Source organism: Beta vulgaris, chromosome 4 (assembly GCF_026745355.1).
Source record: "Beta vulgaris subsp. vulgaris cultivar EL10 chromosome 4, EL10.2, whole genome shotgun sequence".
In the NCBI taxonomy this organism is placed as follows: Eukaryota; Viridiplantae; Streptophyta; class Magnoliopsida; order Caryophyllales; family Amaranthaceae; genus Beta; species Beta vulgaris.
The window spans coordinates 31,293,649-31,314,913 of NC_079205.1; the positions used below are offsets into that span (position 1 = coordinate 31,293,649).

General features: G+C 35.2%; 1 protein-coding gene across 1 annotated transcript; it reads right to left on the reverse strand.

The window, feature by feature from the left end:
* Positions 1-17,544: 17,544 nt before the first annotated feature.
* Positions 17,545-18,567, reverse strand: LOC104907787 (transcription repressor OFP13). Its single transcript, XM_010696777.4, has one exon. The coding sequence runs from the start codon at positions 18,416-18,418 to the stop codon at positions 17,687-17,689; it is 732 nt and encodes a 243-aa protein (XP_010695079.1). The 5' UTR covers positions 18,419-18,567; the 3' UTR covers positions 17,545-17,686.
* Between the last annotated feature and the right edge of the window lie 2,698 nt (positions 18,568-21,265).

Consider the following 21,265-nt stretch of genomic DNA (forward strand, 5'->3'; position numbering starts at 1 on the left):
GCATTTCAGCAACCTCTGGTCTGAAAGTAAGTGAAAGTAAATCAAATTTCTACAAAGTAGGGGTTCATATTGAGGATATAAGAAGAATCCGGGATGCTACAAGTTTTGCTCATAGTAGATTACCTTTTAAGTACCTAGGGGTACCAATTTGTTCAATCAAAACTACTGAGTGTAGGGGTACTATAGAGAAAATGGTGGCAAGGATCAAGATTTGGAGTCTTATGAACCTATCCTATGCAGGGAGACTTCAACTTATTAATTATGTTTTAATAAGTATACATGTCTATTGGGCTCAATTCTTCATTCTTCCTAAAGTTATATTGAAAGAAATAGCTCAAATTTGTAGAGCTTTTCTTTATTGTGGGAACTGGTTTCGTAGCAAACTAGGGAATATAAAATGGCAAAATTTATGTACTTCAAACCAAACAGGGGGGTGGGGATTAGAGAGATTATTCTTTAGAACAAGGCTACTCTTGCTAAGTATGTGTGGGCTATCAATGCAAGCATGATAATTTATGGATAAAATGGGTAAATGAGTTCTACACCACATGTGGAGATTGGTGAGGCGATGTTCCACCAGTTAATAGTTGTTGGTATTGTAGGCAAATATGCAAGTTAAAGGAAGAGATGAAAACTTTTATACAATCGGCGAGACTTGGCCTGAGTTACACAATACACTATAAAGAAAATGTACAAAATATGGTGGGTGAATGAGAAAGAGTGCGATGGGAGAATCTTGTTTGGAATAGGCTTGCTATCCCTAAACATAGATTTATTTGCTGGTGATGCACAAGAAGTTTAAAACAACATATTAACTTATGCAATTAGGCCTCACAACCGTTGTTCAATGTCAGTTATGTGCGGCAGGAACTGAAACACATTAGCATCTTTTATTTTAGATGCAAGTATGTTGACTCTCTACTCAGTATGATTTAAAGATGGTTGAATATTCAATACTCTAGAAAGTTGTATTAGATATTGCCATTATACATGAGCAATAGAAGAAGATCTTTCATTCACTAGTGAAAAAGCCCATCGGATCAGGTCAAAACTAAGCTTACAAATTCGGGTTTGGTCTAGATCGGGTGAGCCCGAAGTAGTTCTAAACCAATCCGGTTTGGAAATGAAAATCGCAGCAGTTAGTGAATTTAATCGATCTGATTTTCAGCATGACCGGATCAATTAAGTGTGTTTTTGAATTTTTTTTAAAAAAAACTGAGAGGATACATCCCTTAACAGTAGCAGACAACAACGACAACGACATGAGCTAAAATGGAATTTGATTAACTTATACAAAAGCTTACATAAGGACAGAACAATTCCACAACTTAGTACCATAAAGAATTGAAAACAAATTACATAACTTATACAGTAAATACTAAAATTACACGAGGATGGAGAAATTACTAAAATTGAAAATTAAGGCACTAAATGAAAATTGGTTGGATATCTCAAAAACGTAAACAAATCCAGCGAGGAAAAATGTGGTGAATTTGATCAGTGTACATAACAATATTGTAGACGTGTATTTTTCCTTTAAGCCTACACGCGGTGTGAGCGCGTTTATTTGACTACCCCATTGTTAAAGTTTTATTTAAAATTCGTTTTGAAGTTGCCAACAATTCTTTAAGGAAGAATCATAAACCTAATTGGATATTGAAACGATATGGATATCGTAGGGACTTATCCAATTTAAATTTCCCCGTCTAGACTCCATAGATGGTAAGGAACCAAAAATTGAGTTTGGGGGTGACGGTACAACACATTCAGGAACTATGTTTCACATTGCTGGCCTCTATTAAATATCGATTCATAAAAGAATTTATGCAAGACACTAATTATATAGCATTTTAATACACTCTAAAAATATTTAGTATAGGTTGGTTTAGAAAACACATAGGTAGACTATATTTTTAATGCAAGTTATTAAGCAATCAAATTACAAGGTTCCTAACAGGTTGTCAAATATATTTGAATTAGTTAGGACATTTCATTAGGTCTTGTTTAGCAATAATAACATGTGAGTAATAAAATCATGCATAGGACAAATAAAGCAAGCAGAAATATTATATACAAGATTAATAATAAAAGCGTTAGAATTTACAAATAATCACGATTATCAATTAGAGATCTACGTCATGACAAAAAACCATTAGTAAATTCAATACAATAATTTCAATTGATTATTAAAGGATCCCCAAGATTATGCCTATGCGATTAGATCAAAGAGCGTAACGACCTTTTGACGGAGCAATCATGAAACCAAGAATGTAGTATGATCAGGAATTGGAAACTTATTTGATGTATTGAAAGTGTTTAAGTATTTGGAGATTCATAATAGGATCCGTAAGTATTTTGTGCTCGTAAATAATAATGAAAAGTCGTGTTTGATTCGGAAAATCGGCCTACATTTATAAGCAGCGAGAAGCCTGCATCACACACAAGACTTGCATCTGGCACAGAACTCTATACGAGTTACAAGTCCGTGTGTCAAGCGCTCATTGGTGCGACTGACGCATTCTAGGCTATGCGCTGGACACAAGTTGCATGTTGCACGCAGCCGCCGCATCCGGCTCAGATTCCAGGTAATTCGAATTTTATGATTAAACTTAAAATGTCTTATAGGCTGAATTTACAATTAACCATCATAGATAATTAATTAGGCCTTTGAATATCATTTCAAAACACGACATAGCCATGGTTATTTGGATTACTCTTCCATTAGGTCGCGCTAACTAATATCGTTGTATGTTTCATCGTTGGACCCTTAAATGGTGAGACACGATTATGTGTCTACAAGTTGAAAATGCTTCACATGCGGCACATATAAAAAGCAAAAAAAAGTTATGAATATTTAAAAAATCGCAATGACCCTTAAATTGATTTTTTATTTATCTATAAAAAAACTAAATTCATATCATAAAACAAGCTTCAATCCATTAATTGAGTAAAGTTAGGGGGCGTTTGGTTGGTTGAGTGGAAAGGGAAAGGATTTGAGAAAGGGTTACAAGGAGGATGGAAAGGTTTTCCCTTTGATTTTCAAAGTTGTTTGTTTAGATATTATCAAAGAAAACCCTAATATGTCCCACCACCATAACTTTTCCCCTCAAACTACCACCACCCATGTAACCAACTTTTCCCCTCAAAGTTGATTTTCAAAGTTGTTTGTATAGATATTCGGAAAATCGGTCGTCGCTCTTACCCTTCCATGTCGCCGGCGCGCCGCCCCTTCCCGTCCTCCTCCGTCGCCGGCGCGCCGCCCCTTTCCCTCCTCCGTCACCTCTTCTCCTTCCCTTCGAGCCACTGATTTTTGCGGTAAATAATCTTTTCTCTTTCCTCCTCTCTTGTAGATCTAGAGTTTTTCGGCAAGGGAGAGGTGTTTTCCATGGATGGTGGTGGTTTTCGTGTGGATGGTGGTAGTTTCGTGTGGATGTGGTGGTTTTTTGGGTAGAGGTGGTGGTTTTGGGTGTGGATCGGTGGTGGGATGGTGGTTTCGGGTGCGGAGCGGTGGTGGGGTGGTGGTTTTGGGTTGATGGTGGTCGTTTTAGGTGGTGGAGTGGTGGTTTCCAGTGGAGGGGTTCTAGGGTGGTGGTTCACGTGGCAAAGTGGTTGTGGTCAAAGGTGATGGTCAAGGGTTTTCCATTCCCCTATTTCTAAGTGGAGGGGGTAGTGGGGAATCAAAATTTTAAAATTTTTTCTTTTCTTCTCGCCAAAGTACCACTGCCACCAAGGCTGACATCCTCCTATCGCCTACTAGCTGCATGCGTTATATACCTACTGCTTCTATCTCCTGAGTTCCGGGTTTACTGAGCTAACGGATATCGCATTCGAGATTGCGAAAATGCGATTTCTTCATTGCACCTTATTGTATTGAACGATTCCGAGTGAACTAAACTACTAGGAGTACAACGGTTTAGGCTTTGCCCAAATAAGAGTGAACATTAGTAGGAATCGTTGAATACAATAGAGAAATCAAATTCTTTTAACTTGGAGGGGAAAAGAGCGGAAACAAAATCCTCAATCCAAACAAGTTTTAAGGGAATGAAATCAACTAATTCCCTTTCCCTTTCTTGTAACCCCCTAACCAAACACGTCCTTTCTATTATAATATTAACTATCATTTCTAACTATGATAATATCATTTGCAAGTTAGACATAAAGACACTATATACTTACCAATGTCCATATGCATAATAATTTCCTATTATATGTGATCATCGCATGTTACACGCAACATTATGTATTTGGGAAGCATAGCGTTAAAAGACAAGCAGCGATAAATCCAGCGTATATGTAATATTTATCGAGTGTTTTAGGAACTGATTTAAGCTCCCCTAAAGCTACCGAAATACAAAAAGGTGGCCTCCATGGATTATCGTTTACGATATAGATGAGGCCATAGAAACAACCAGCGCTTATATGCGCATATCCGGTATGGACACGGTTTGTCCATACCGTGGCAAAGTTGTAAATAAATACAGCTTTTTCTATTTTATTTGGGGTTTTTTAACTTTTTTTAAAATTTTTTTTACTTGGACACATTCATGATCTGATTCACATTGTAGTTGATTTGATTTATATAATACTTGATATGATTTCTATCCTAAATGTCAGAGTCGTCTAAATTGTCATTAAGTCAACTTTTTTTATCTTTTCCTGACAAAGTTACTAATATACCTTGGTATGGACACTCTTAGCTCTGCCGAATATGCGCCAATAGTTTCTCCGGAAACAACACCCTTTCCAAAAATTGTGGACACACATTTAAGGGAATCTAGCATTTCATAGCCGTAATCAATTTCATATGATGAAAAAACAACTAAAACCCATTTTAGAGGACAATGGAGCAGGATGCATTGAAAATCGATACCAACTAATACTCGTGCCACATCTATTTATGTAATCCACAATCCTACTTTGGGGAATGCTAAGATCTAGTCTAACAACTCATCTATTTCACCCTTTTAATCCATGACCAAGTTCCAACACCACAAAGGCTAAACATTATAAATTGTGAAAATTATAACACCGAATCAAAACCTTCAAATCGGTTCAAATTAATATCTTAAATTTAACTTAATTCAATCCAATTCCAAAATTCACAAATATTTACTCAATTTTATTAGAGAAGGCGTGTTTTTGCTCTACCTACGCGGGATGAGTGCGTATTTGTATTTGACTACCCCATTGCACAACTTTTTTTAGTAAAAATGTTTTGAACTCGCAACTAATTCTTTAAAGGAAGAATCATAAACCTTATTGGATATTGAAACGGTAGAGACATCTTAGGGACTTATTCAATATAGATTTCTCCATCATGACTCTAGAGATGGTCAGGAATCAAAAATTGAGTATTTGGGTGAAAGTACAATACAGCTAGGAACTATATTTTTCGTTGATGGCCTCTACTAAATATTGATTCATGTCAATATTTATGCTATAGAATAAGCACATAATGTTTTAAGCACCCTAAAAATTATTAGTATAGATTGGTTTCGATAATACATAAAAGACTATTTCTAAGTGATAAGTTATTATGCAATCAATATTACAGGGAACCTAACAAGTTGTCGAAATTAATCTGATTAATGTTAGAACAGTTTTTTTGGTCTTGATTAACAGAAAAACATATGGGTGATAAAAGCAATAAAGTAGGACAATCATATAATATGTATATAATGCTCAGGCAAACATATAATAATATATAAAAATAAATGAGAATGAAAGATTAGAATATACAGTAGCACAATTTTATATTAAAGACCTACATCAGGAAAGAAACAGTTAGTAACTTCAATATAAATAATTACTTTATGTAAGGACCCTCAGGATTATACTGTGCATTGGGTCTACGAGATTGACAACCTTTAGGACGACCAATCGTGAAGCCTGAAAATCTGAATGTATATGAATGTAGGGTGACTGTATTTGTGTTTGGAAGTATGAGTTTTTGTAGGAAGGTTTTGTAGGGAGGTTTGTAACACATTCGTCAAATGATATGTGAAAGATATGTTGTATATAATATGTATGGAAATCATGCCTATTTATAGAGGAAATGACAATGCAGGCTGATGTGTTACGCGCATGACGCGACATGCCTAGTAGAAAGTGTACACATGGTACGCATTTTGAGAAATATATAAAAGAAAAGTTGTGTCTCACGTAGAAAGATGCGCTTGACGCAGGAAGCTATATGACACATAAGTCTATGTAGCATTTATGTGCGCTTGATGCAGGCTGTGCGCTAGGCGCAGGCTTATGTGGCAGTCTACGTGTCAAGACACGTGCGCTCGACGCATGCAGCTGCGGTCAATCAATCAGCTGCACTCAGATCAATGTAGGTGGGAAAACGCTTTGACGAGGCTAATGTTCAGACTCGAGTCTAGGTCGGGATCTAGAAAGATATTACGCGCATTAACTCTAATATGTCAATCATTAAACCATGACTTATTTGTTTTATTGCAGTCGTCGGACCTCGATATGAGGATTCCTACGTATCCTTGCTGAATTAGACTAATCGTAGTTCTAGATCTAATTTACTTTTCTATTATATATATATATTAGTATAATCCTGAGGATTGCTCGTCCTGAAGATTGTCAATCTTGTAGACTAATGGTCTAGTATAATCCTGAGGGTCCTTAAATAAAAATAATTATTTATATTGAAGTTACTAACTGTTTATTTCCTGATGTAGATCTTTAATATAAAATCGTCCTACTGTATGTTCTAATATTTTCTTCTAATTTATTTTTATATATTAGTATATGTTTGCCTAATCATTATATACATATTATATGATTGCCTTGTTTTATTGCTTTTATCACCCACATGTTATTTTTGTTAATCAAGACCTGAAGAATTGTTCTAACATTGATCAATCTAATTTGGATAACCTGCTAGGTTTCCTATGATATTGATTGCAAAATAACATATCATTAAAAAATAGTCTTTTATGTGTCTCAGTACCAACCTAGACTAATTAATTTTAGGGTGCTTTAAACATTTTGTGGTTATTCTATTGCATAAACTTTGACATGAATTGATATTTAGTAGAGGCCAGCAATGGGGAATATAGTTTCTGACTGTATTGTACCCTCACCCCTAACATGATTTTTGATTCCTTACCATCGATGGAGTTATGATGGGGAAATTTACGTTGGATAAGTCCATAAGATGTCCTTATCGTTTCAATATCCAATTACGATTATGATTCTTTCTTGAAAGAATGGTTGGCGAGTTCAAAACGTTTTCAAAACAAAAATCTCTACAGTGGAATAGTCAAATATGAATTTGCGATCATCCCACTTTGGCGAAATAAAAACACGCGTATTATAGTATGGTGAATTCACTGGGGAGAATTTTAAAAATTAATTTTTTTAAAAGGAGTGGGTGAAACTCGAAAAAACATGATTCATACTCTTTATGCATTAGAATGACATTACAATCATATGAATGACTATTGGTTAAGCCACTATAAGGACAATCTATCTTGCCTCATTAACACATGTTCTATGTGTGAGGTCACCCCCAGGGGGTTTGTGCATTGTTCTTCCAAAAAGTTCCTGAGCGATAGTATTAGATCTTGGTCATAAGCAAACCTATCCAACCATGGCATGTTCTATTATTTTTGACTTGAGAAGTGGAGTGCGTGTTACACAAGACCACCTCTTTAAGGAGAGGTACAAAGTGTGGGATCAATCTCTTAGTCATGGACCCTTTCAAACTGAACCTAAGCCTGATCAATAGTTTCAAATATAGGGGGCTCAACCATTGCCCCTAATTAATGTCCCGTTGTACATCCGTCTTGGGAAGTGGTATCATGGCCCCTAATTAACGAAAAATCAGGACGGAGTTAGAGATAACAAAGGCATGAAACTATCTTCAAGGGAACTGTGCAACAGATTAAAAGAGGGGCATTAGGTCAAATATAAATAGTTAATTGATGTATTCTAGTTTTATTCATTCAACTGCATCCTTACTCCTCATATTATACTTCTCATTTTCTCTAACTACTCCTCGCCTACATAGACACTAGAACAGTTCTTGACCTATCTTTGTATTGGTGAGATAAGATTGTCAACGATGTTACAATAGTAGATTGGTGATCAAGAGAATCACCCGCGGTTTTTCCCATCTTTAGGCTTTTCCGCGTTAACAATTGTTTGTCTTCTCACTATTTCATTTACGTTATTGCTATAATTATTTCGTTTATTATTAGACAATACATTTTTTTTTTTGCCGGCTTCCCAAAACCTTTTTAAGTACTTAGTACAAAAAGTGGTGATGTCTCATATCTATACATAGACTTTATATGCATTTTTAGTTTGCATTTCTATTAGTTAATATTAGACCATTTAGGTGCGTATTTGCATGATTTACTCAAGTTTTGCTCTACTGCCCTCTGTTTTCTTGTTTTGATGAATTTCAAGTGATATTAAAGCAAATAGATTATGGTTTGCTAAGCTTGAGTGAAACAAACATGAATAAAAAAGGTAGATTCCATGAGGATCACAAAACATCTCTTTGGGACGATTTTGGCCTAGAATGAAGTGCTTTGGAAAATTGACTCTTGTACACTCTTTTACTCATAACCTTTGATACAAAAATTATAATAGATTTATTCTAATTGCTTTGGAAAGTACAAATGAAAAGATTTCCATGGACTGGTCACACGCTGAATTTCGACGAGAGACGAGAGAGTTATGAAGTTTTAAAAATGAGCAATTTTCGTGTTTCTTGAAGCGCCCGATCTGGTGGGATCTTTCCCGGCTGGGCGTATCGATGTTTTACATACTTATTACTATGGGTTTTTCCTTGACAACCGCCCGATCGGGCGGGATCCGCCGCGGCAGCTCGGGCGGGGCGATTTTTATGCGTTTTGAAGCGTTTGTTGCCCTCTTTATGATTGTATATAAATACATGTCCATTTAGTGCAGAAAAACTATGTTTTTTTTCAGTCATTATTTTTTTAATCACTTTTCTTCTCCCAAGAACCCTAGTTTATTCTACTTTACAAATTCATTCAAGATTCAAAAGAGTATTTGTTTTCAGTATTCATTCTTCAATTTGTATTATTTCTCATCCCTTATTATTCCCTTTTATATTCTTCTTTGTTATTCCATCATGTTGCTTTCTTATTTAAGTGTGATTATGTTTCTCCCAATTATGTGTGATCAGTTGTTTGGTTCATGCATATGAGGGATTGATTGAATGATTGTTTAATTCGTTGATTTGTTTGGTTCATGCAATTGAGTTATTTGAGTTAATTGACAAGTTTGCCTAATAGTGTTGATTATTGTCGTAATACAAAGTTAGTGACCGAGAGGTAGATTTTGTATAAGCTCTCAATTGTATGTTTAGCGATCTATGAGTATGCGAGGGCGGCTTAGTGAGATTCGAGGGAGGTAATGTTCAAGAGAAATTACATGTACCCTGGTTAGATTATTTCATTGAGTTGTTCAATCATTCTTGATATCCTGAATTGCATATATGGTAAACCGTTCCCTAGTTTTCCCCTTATTTGATATTTGTGATTTGATTATTTGCTTAGTTCAGTAAACCAACCCTTTTCATCGAATTTAGTTAGTATAATATTAGATTTCAGATATAATAATATGGTTATCTTCCTGTGTATTCGATCCCAACTTCCCTAACTACTAGTTAGTGGACCCTAGGTTCTTCTTGATTAGGTGATATGACTTTAGCCTGTCAAATTTTGGCGCCATTGTTGGGGAGACGGCTTATTACTAATATTATATATGAATTGTTAATATTAGACTATATATATATATTTCATAATTTGGAAGACGTCTATCTCTTTTCCCCATTTCTAGCATGAAGTATTTTTGAGATATAACCTTAGATTTGAAAATTTTCTTTGTCAAAACCATTTATTTGAACAATGGGAAATTGATTTAGTAATCTATAAATGTTTTAATGAGGATATGAGAGTGGTTCTAGATTCCATGAGTGATAGTAAATTCACGGATATGACACTTGAATCGGGGTGTAACTAGCTACGAAAACCATTGAGTGGCAGATGACACGATATGTTACTCCATCTAAAAAAAATCATCTATCTATGATTCTCTAACTCTTACCACTCCATCTGATTTTCGTTCTTGTTGTCACTCTTATGATCATGATATTTCTCTTTTTCCACATAATGAGTCATATATGCATGTCAATAACTCTATCCTCGAGTTTAATTTGTCGAATACTCCATCTGAATCTGATAATATCAAACTTTGTCTTTATGACTTCATGAATGAATTAAATAAGGTTCAAGAGGATTATAAGTTCCTTCAGGAGGACTACATGTTACAACTAGCAAAAATTGCAGAAAGTTAAAGATCAATATTATCTAGATTAAATTCTATTAGCCACCCTTTTGAGCAATATTTGTATTATGATAATGTGTTGGTTGACAATGCTAGTTTATTATAAGAAGGTTATCATTTGACTCGTGATGGTAGTTTAAATAAAGAAAAGATGGATATAATTGATGTTTTTGAGGATGAGCAATCATTAATTGTAAAATCAAGGATTGAAAAACCATTGGTTATTGAACGTTTAAATGAAATCTCCTTTGTCGACAAGCTTATTGATGAGATTGAAGTTTTAGGTAAAGAGTTTTAATATGCTCAAAGCATACAAAAATTTGATGTTGAGCCTAACCCACATAAGCCTCATATCCCGTTTTCATGGATGTTTGATCTTGTACCTTCGTTCCTTGTGTTACTCCTTGTTTTCTTAAAGAGTTATTGCTGCATGATAATTTTTACCAAGTAAATATTCAAGTTCATTCGGTGAAACTAGAGGATTTGCGAGATAGTTTTACATTTATTCAGTTTTCTTTTTTTGTTTTTTATTATTCTTTTTCTTTTGATACTTCTAAACCCTTCTTAGTGAACATTAAAATGCTTGCTATCAAGCAATGTCGAGTGTTAAATAACGTATTTGCAGGGGAATTTGATAGGTTACTTAAGGCACTAGATTCTTCATACTGTAAGAAGTATTTTGGTCATGCGCGACCCTATATAACCAGCGTTTATCAAGAACCAACCCGACTTTCTAACCTTTAAATGTTACTTTATTTATACTTTATGACTACTTTGCTAACGTGTCTTCTAGTTACGTGCTCTTGGTTGTGGTGGAAGTGTCAATATTGTTTGACACACTGTATGTTCGTTACCCATCTTTTTTGTGAGTTGTACCCTTCCATTTTTATTTTGCTTCGTTGTTCTTCTTAGTATTCACATTAAGGACAATGTGAAGTTCGGCTTGGGGAAGGATGTCGTTTTGTGCATGTTAGTTGCATACTAGTTTAGATTTATTGCTTTAGTAGGATTGTTACATGGTTAGTACCACTCATTGGGGGCGGTAGTTTACATGTAACGAAAAAAATGTACTGCTTTCTTAGTTGCATTAGATTTTTTTGTTCATATTAGATTTCATATCATGTTAGTTTACATCTATGAGACTATTGCTAGCACTTTTTGAGAACCTCGTTGATATTTCACTACACTTCCTAAGAGTCATTTATCTTGTTCATGATTCTTCATAGCATTATTGTTTTGTAATTTATTGTCTGTGGCAAGATTGTTTGATCTCTCTCTGGCTCGATTTAACATTACAGTGTAGACACCTTAACCCATGCGAGCTTTTGTGTCTATGAATCGACGTATCAGTGTGAGTTATGTTCTTTCATGTGTGATTAGTTCCTAAGTTGTCGGACTCATCTTGATTTTTACTTGCTACTCTATGATTTTTGATAGTGCATACATTTTGATATGATTAAGGTCTAAGGCGTTTTATTTCAAGATCTTAGCTCCAGAGTTATTCTTGTTTTCATATTATTCTTCCTCTATCTTCGCTGAGCCTTTTCTAATTATGTTTGATTAATACCTACATTACAAGTCCTTAGCTAGAGATGGGCATGGGTTGGGACAACATGAGGGTCATCCCGGACCCGCACGGTGTGGGCCCGGCCCGTCCCGGCCAGTTGTCCGCTACGTTGGTCGTGGGCCTACAACGGTCAAGAAATTTTATTTCTGATCCATCCCGGCACGAGCCCACCTATATGGCCCGTGGGCCGTCAAATACCCCTTTTCTGAATTGCCAAAAAAAAAACAAATAAACAACATAAAACACAAGTCAGGCCCGCAGGAGACACGAGGCCGACCCGCATTAGTTTTGGTTTGTTTGCATTGAATGATAAAGCTCGATTTGTAGTGTAGTTGGATAGAAAGTATGTTAATGCATTGGAAATTTGAATTGAATAGATAAATAATAAAAAAAAACGAAATCAAAAGAAAGTTTGTGAAAAATGAAATGAAATAAAAAGAGAAAGAAAGAGTTGTGAATAAAGTGAAAGAAAAAGGTTATTCTTAAATTTCTTGAATGAAAAAAACTGTTCGTTATATATGGAGATTGTTTGTTGTTGTCTGGAGTTGTTGTGACCTTTCTTAGTCATGCTTTCAATAATGTGATGGTCCCCCTTCTTCGTTTTTCCACCAGAGTTTCCAAATTATCTTCCATGCCCTTAACCTTAGCCATATTACCACCCTTTAAAGCCCTCTTGATCATTATTTATTGTATTATTGAGTAAACATTGAGTCAAAGGGTAAAAGTTACAGAGTATATGCTCCATATGAGTCGAATTTATGTAGTTTGAGTGTCATTTGTTTTCCTTTAAACACATGAGGAGATTTGAGGGCACATAACTATAGTGAGGTATGTCAAGTTTTGTTAAATCTAGCTTGGGGGAGATGGTTTGTGGTATAATTGGAGAGTCGATTGAGATACATAATATGCAATGCGGTTTTGTTCGAGATTGTTTTGATGCTTACTTTGTGTAGTGATTATATCTCTCGTGGTTTTAGTTAAGTGTTTGCCTTATTGTAGTCACATATTGTAGGTGTCTTTCTTCTCCAATGTCTGTGTCTTATTGCTTGAGGACAAGCAATGGTTTAGCTTGAAGGAGTTTGTTGTCTCATATTTATACATAGACTTTAGATGCATTTAGGTTGCAATTCTAGCTCATGTTAGAGCATTTGCGTGATTTACTCATGTTTTGCTCTACACTCCTCTCTGTTTGCTTGTTTTGATGAATTTCAAGTGATATTAAAGAAAATAGATTATGGTTAGCTAAGCTTGAGTGAAACAAACATGAAAATGAAGGTAGAATGTATGAGGATAACAAAACATCTCTTTGGGACGAATTTGGGCTACAATGAAGCAAACCATCACTACAAGAAACGTGAAAACTAACTCTTATACACTCTTTTACTCATAACATTTGATATATAAATGACAATGGATTGTTTCCAATTTGGTGGGAAATCATACTTTGAAGAGCTTTCCAATGACTGGTCACACGTTGAATTTCGACGAGAGGCGAGAAAGTTATGAAATTTTGAAAATGAGCGTTTTTTGTGTTTGTTGCAAGCCTGGTCGGGAGGATCGTTGTTTCACTTATTTCTACAGGTTTTGACCCGACGACCGCCCGACTGGGCGGGGCAATTTTTACGCGTTTTACAGCGCGTGTTGCCCTCTTTATTATTTTGACATAAATACTTGTCCATTTAATGGAGAAAAACTATGTTTTATTATTATTATTTTCAGTCATTAGTTTACTAATCACTTTTATTCTCTCCAGAACACTAGTTTATTCTACATTATAAATTCATTCAAGATTCAATAGAGTAATTGTTTTCAATATTCATTTTTCAATTTGTATTATTTCTCATCCCTTATCTTTCTCTTTTCAATTATTCTTTGTTATGTCATCATGTTGCTTTCTTAATTATTTAATTATTGTAATTATGTTTTTTCCAATTATGTGTGAGTAGTTCTTTTCCAGGGATTTAGGGATCTATGTATATACATATATAGGATTGATTGAATGATTGTTTCATTCATTGATTTGTTTTGTTCTTGTAATTGAGTTATTTAAGTTAATATACAAGTTTGGCTAACTGTGTTGATTATTATTGGAATACAAAATTATGGACCGAGAGGTAAGATTTTGTATGCGCTTTCAATAGCAGGCTTAGCAATCTATGATCGTGCGAGAACAACTTAGTGAGCTTCGAGGGAGGTAATGTTCAACAGAAATTACATGAGCCCTAGTTAGATTATTTTATTGAGTTCTTTAATCATTCTTGATATCCTGATATGCATATATGGTGAATCGTTCCCTAGTTTTTTCCTTATTTGATATTTGTGATTTCATTATTTGCTTAGTTCAGTAAACCAACCCTTTTCATCTAATTTAGTTAGTATGATATGAGACTTCAGATATGATAATATAGTAATCTCCCTGTTGATTCGATCTTGACTACCCTTACTACTAGTTAATGTACGTTAAGTTATTTTTTATTAGGTGATACGACTTTAGCCTGTCAATTGGCAACAATAACTAAAGAAGAGAATTTACAAATCTATAAAACAATAGTATGTGTCACCTTTGCAGCCTGTGTCTTCTCTTATAGTAATGTACAGAGCTAGATACATTAAACTCGAGCCAAATCGAGACCAAGATAAAACTTACCTTTCTTTACAGAGGAAAAATGCTAGATTTCTAAAATTTTAGATATGTTATCATGAAATATGAGAAATAATGCATGTAATAACAATAACGCTTAATTTCATCGGCTTGTATGTCTGACATCTAAATACTTCACTATATAACCATTCCAAACTAAATACATATTTTCTTTAAGAAAATGTCAGTTCAAAATTTTTTAATGCAAGGTTTTTTCTAGAAAAAATACTTTAGGAAAAAATATTACAAAAGAAGACCATTAAATAAGTTTTTTTTGGAACAACCTTGACTCATTTTCCAACATTGACCAAGTAGTTTCGGGCGTTGGCTCATAAATTAAACATGTAAAGAGCATATAGCTTGTATATCTTATGTCTCAACTCCAACTCCCTCCATTTTCCAGCATGACCAATTATTTTCCGACATCGAGCTCAATTTGTATATATTAAAATAACGGTTTTTTCACCATATACCCCTAACAAATTGCAAAATAATCATGTACCCGTAATATTTCAGATATTCACCATATACCCCTAATCAATTGCAAAATTCACCATATACCCCCAATATTTCAGTTATTCCCCCTGACTTTTCAAAAATTTGCACCAACTACCCTTTTTCCTAACGGACATTAAGACGTTGATCGCATTATTTACAAGTTTGCCATTATCAAACTAATTACCACTCCATTTACCCTGACCTCATAACCATAATGCTCTAATCAACCTAGCCCCCTAACACTAATGCCCTTAACCCTAACTAATTAACATTAATAAAACGAAACATTATATCTCACCGGCAAAAGGAATTTTATTGAAAAAGCGGATGCCATCGACGATCCTTAATGGGTTCAATCTTCGAGAAACCCATCAAATCGAGTACCATTACTTTGGTTTTCTAGGCACATTTCCGAGACGATCTCAATCGGTTTATTCACCGTGAATTTTTTTTTCCAAAACCAGACGCCATTGACGATCATTAAGGGGAACGAATTTCGACAAGCCTATCAAAATGAGTGTTGATCGTGTGGTATTCTAGGCACGTTTCCCGATGCAATCTTAAACTCCCTATTTCACAGCCAAATCAACTTTTTTAAAAAAACGGACGCCACCGACGATCCTTAGGGACTCAAACTTGGAGAAGTCCATTACAACGAGTACCATTACGAAAGGTAATATGGGCACGTTTATCGAGACGATCTTCAACAACCTATTTCACCGCCAAAACGACTTTGTTTTCAAAAGGGGACGTCACCGACGATCCTTAAAGGGCACGAACTTCGAGAAGCCCATCAAAACGAGTATCGATACAATGATATTCTAGGCAAGCTTCCTGAGGTGATCTTAAACAGCCTATTTCATCGCCAAACGATTTTTTCTTGAAAAAATGGACACCACCGACGACCCCAAAGGACAACTAACTTCAAGAAGCCCATCAAAACGAGAAATACCAACGCGACGGTTTTCTTGGCACAATTACTCAGACGATTAAATGGCCTATTTTACCGCCACAACAATTTTTTTTGAAAAAAATGGATGCCATGCATCGACGACCCTTGGGCATGAATTTCAAGAAGCCCAGCAAAAGCAGTACCAATATGACGGTATTCGGGGCACACTTCCGGAGACTATCTTAAACGACATATTTCACCACTAAAACAATTTTTTTGAAAAAATAGACTCCAACAACGATCCTTAAAGGGCATGAATTTCAAAAACTCATCCAAACAAGTAACGATACGATAATATTCCTTGCATGAATACTTCCGAGTGCGGCGATCTTAAATGGCATATTTCATCGTAAAAGCGTCTTTTTTTTCGAAATAACATACTCCACTGACAACTGTCAAAGGACACTAATTTTGAAATGTCCACCAAAATGAGTACCAACATAACAATAATTAGTTAGTGTTGATAGTAGAGGAGATATATGAGGATTTTTTAAAAAAATTAGGGGTAATTACTAATTACGTTACTAGTGATATAATCGTATATAATGGCAAACGACGAGTTTACATCCGTTAAAAAAAGGTATATGGTGACCGTTTTAAAAAATTCAAGGTATATGGTGAATATTTGAAACATTGAGGGTATATAGTGAATAGGAAAGTTAATGGAAAAATGGTTCATAAGGTCGCATTTGCACCATAGACAATAGTAAACTAATTACGTTACTAGTGATATAATTGTATATAATGGAAAACGACGAGTTCACATCCGTTAAAAAAGGGTATATGGTGAACGTTTTAAAAAATTCAAGGTATATGGTGAATATTTGAAACATTGAGGGTATATGGTGAATAAGAAAGTTAATGGAAAAATGATTCATAAGGTTACATTTGCACCATAGACAATAGTTTATGGTCATTTATGATAATTAGAAAAATTCATGGTTACTAATGAGAATTTTCAAGAGTACATGGCAGCAGTATATGGTGAAAAGTCGTTAAAATAATGGATAGAAATGTGATTAAAACATAATCAATGCACATGATGTGGTGTGCACATGTTTGGTTTTAATGATTCAACACCAGTAAAATATCTTGTCAATGTTGGAATATAGGCCAAAATTGTAATAAAAACAAAAAATGTAAGGTAATTTTTTTGCAGTTTTTTCTAAAGATTATTTATTGCAAGAGTTAAATTTAAAAAGTTATTTTTGAACGTCCAATGGACACTAATAACTCTAGCTCCATGGTCAAAAAAGTAAATCTTACAGTATGACCACGTACAAGTTACAACCAACTAACAAAAGCAACAATTAATACTACCAATACCACATGACATCCATGATTTATGCAGTTGAAAATTTAAAGATCAGAAAAATTCACCTCTCCGTTGATCTTATTTTAAAAAAAATACGTTTGAAGTTATTGTCTCGGTCTCTCGACTACCTTTGTACTTACACGGCCCCCAACCTCCTATATCCAAGCAATATTGACATGAAAATTAAAACCTAGACTTGGATCAAGAAAGATAGGAAAGCACGCACATACTTGAGGGAACCCGAATTTCCATCTCATTAAACTAATTAACTTTGCAGCATTTACAGGATATATATTCACCATACTATACAATCAAAGGGCAAAAAAGTCACTCACAACCAGCCAAAATAATAGAAAAAGTAATACAGAAAAATCAACTAATGTTCATACTATGATCTAAGCTAGAAGTTGAGGAAGAAAGGGAGGAAGCAGCAGATGAGAAAGAAGTAGTAGACTTAGAAATAGCTTCATGGTCATAATCACTCGAATTATCTTTACCGATAACTCCATCAACTAAATCAACAAATGCATTAATAATATACCCATGAGTTTCCCTTCCATTCACCTTTAAATACCAACGAAGCAACTCTTCTAACCCTTCCCAATCATCTCTTACTCCAAGACTTTCCACCATTTCTTCCATCGACCTTTTAAAGTCCTCGTACGGGTGATCACTCACAAGCGACATTGCTATAGACTTTTTAAACGGCCTCTTTTTGTTACCATTACCAATAATCTTCGCCCTTTTATCATCATCACGTATCTTTGGCGAGTGCGACTCGCCCGGGTCGAAGAAGAGGCGATGGTCCGCGGAAGACGACTGTTGTGCCCCGCGGACGATCGCCTCTAGATGAGACTCGCCCGAGATAGACATCAACGAGTCGTCGTACTCACTGGTCGACAAACTGCCTGCCTCGGACGAGTTTGTAAACCATGAGTCCGGCGTCTCGACGGCATCGGCCTCGTTGTCGAAGTACATGGAGTTGATAGTCTTATATATGTCGTCTTTCATCGTCGTTATTCTGAAGGACGATGTCTTGGGTTGTTGTGTACATAATGGCCAATCTTTCGGCTTGAAAAGAGATGGGAGAGGAAGTAGCTTCATTTGTTTGGGGTGAGTTTTTTTTAGGTGAGACAACAAGAGATAACAGGTAGTTGATATAAAGGGTGTAGGAGAGAGAAAAATAGAAAGAAGGTGGAGCAAAGATGGAGTGATAGAGTAATGAAAAATAGGGGTGGAGCCGTGAAGGGACCACAAAGAGAGGTGAGTGAATTGAATATGGCTAAGTAAATGCTTCTTTGCTTCTTTGCTTCTTTGCACCAACTGAAATGTAACAGTACACTCCACATGTTAAATTTAATTAAGGAATATTATTTACGTCAACCAATCTTAATAATACAATATTCATCTTTCAATAATTTCGTTGGGTGATATCTCTGTGTGATATTCTTAGCTGCAGTTGTATGTATGATCAACCGCAGAACATGCATCGTACATGAGGATAAACTATAATTTATATTTGATTAGGGGTGTTACATGCATGGTTTTGATCAGATTTGACCTCTGCGGTTGTTAGTTTAGTTAAGTTATTTGTCTATTGCATTGAAAACGCAAAAACAAGATAATGATAAGATGATTTAAGTATAGAAATTGCATATACCCAATTAAATTATTGTGATTAAAGTTTTGAAAGTAGAGAATAAAATAAGTATGACTTTGTTCTTTCTTGTGTTAGTTCCAAATTAAACTTAGTGTCTAGGTTGTGTTTTGTAATGCCTATTATCACAGGCTGGCTTCATGCACAATTGTAGCATAGGATGTTACGTTTGAGTTCGTTAAAAGACAAATCACAACATTGGCACATGTTTGAGATGATATAGTACGTAGTTTAAATATGCACCATATATATTTCAGCACTCCGGTCATGATTGATGATGAAAAGAATCAAAAGAAACCTATTACAAGTGTATCATCCAAATTAATTACAAATTAATTACAGACATACACTAATGATATTGAGCAAATCTATATTACGCCTGCCAATCTTTTTACTAAATCGATAGATTATATACTTAGATGCTAAGGAAGGTTTAGAATTTGTAATTTTGTGGTGTTGTTACCACCATTTGTAGATGTATGATAGCATTTATTATGGTACATTATATTAGACGTCAAAAGGTTTAATGTTCGCCTTCATATGAAGGTCAAACTAGAATATAAAGCCCATTGGATAAAATCAACGAAAGTCAAAGTGAACATGTCATCAAGACCATCAGGAGATGAAAGTCAAGAATAGAAAAAGTACAGGTGGTTAAAGAACAATCATGAAACGGATCCACATAAGGAAGAACGTGTAAGACTACAATTATTCAGCGCCAGAAGACGGTTGAGATTCGAATCAAAGATAATTCAAATATATTTCCTCCAAAAAAGTATGGAAGTTATATAACACGTTTTTCTACAAATAGAGGAACGATCACCAAGCAAAAAGACAACGAACAAATAACATGCAACAACTTGCATACATTTACTCTCTTTATAGTGTAGCCTAGCCTTAGTCTAGCCAACCCCCTTTTGAGGTTATAGTTTAGTTCCTTAGACTTAGAACAGGCTATGGCGCTAAGTTCTGTTATTCTCCGATTGAAGCAAGAAACCATGGAGGTAATATCCTTCGTGCTTTCCATTTAGTTTTCCAGCCTAACTTATCCTCTTATGTGTTGTACAATCTTTCTTAAAGTTTGTGGTATGTATGGTAATGTTGCCTTAATTAAATGATTAATTATTTCTTGCTCTATTTATTGCATTTCGCCTGAATTTAATAGGCGTTGTAGTTTAATCATTAGTTATGCAATAAAGTATATTAACAGGGTTTTATCTAATTAAAATCGGTATCCCTATGGACTAAACCTCGAACGACATTCAATATCAACATATTGGATGTGCATTGACTTGTTTGCAAGGTCTACAAACTGACTTTTCCAGCAACTAGTTTTTTAGCGACCACAGCAGAAGGAGAAGATTCATAATCAAAATTTGAAATTTCTTCTTTATACTTTTTACAATTCAACGGTAAAAAACCGTTATCGTCATTTTCATTAAAAATGCCGAAAACCTGTTCTAGAAAGAATAAAGAATTTGCTCAGGGTAAATCAAGTTTCCAAAACATGGAAACTATTTCTGCAATTTCTTTAGAGACTAGGGTATTACAAGGTAAGAATGGTGAACCAATTCAGCATGGTCATGAAGAGTCAAGTAGAGAGACCCCACAAAGGAAAGGCTCGTCTCCATGTAGTACTAGTTGTGGACTTATACATCAAATGTATGGAAAGTTCACAGAGATGGTAAAGTATTTACTGTTAGAATCTAGAGAGAGTCAAAGACAACAGTTTGATTCTAGCAACAAAACTCCAGCCCATGAGTCTGACAAAGTCTTCATTTACATCTTACAAGGGATAAGTAAGGAGAATAGACAAATCAACTCTAGCCAAATTGATCGAATACTCGTAGATATCAACGATACTATGAGTGCAAATTTCATGACAATGTCTAAGCCCTCTCACTACTGAAGTAGTTACTTGCTTAGAACCACTAGTCGAAAAACACTATCAATTAAACAAAAAATTGGTTAAGGTCTTATAAGAGGTTCGGCTAAATAGAGCAAGGGGTAGTTGTGGCATAGCACCACATATTCCTCCAATAGGCTACCCTCCACGGGTACATATCTTTCATCTTGAACCTAGAGATCCACTTATCTCACATGATCCACAAACTTCCTCCTATGAGCACCCAACGAGGGAAATACACTTTAACGTTGGAGAGGTTGATCGTGGAATCCTTAGGAGAAGTGATGGAATGATAATAGGCATGGAGCCAGGCTAGCACCAAGTGTTAGGACATCATCAACCTTTGTTTTCCATGGGTGGTGGACAAATTGGTGACAACATAAACCAA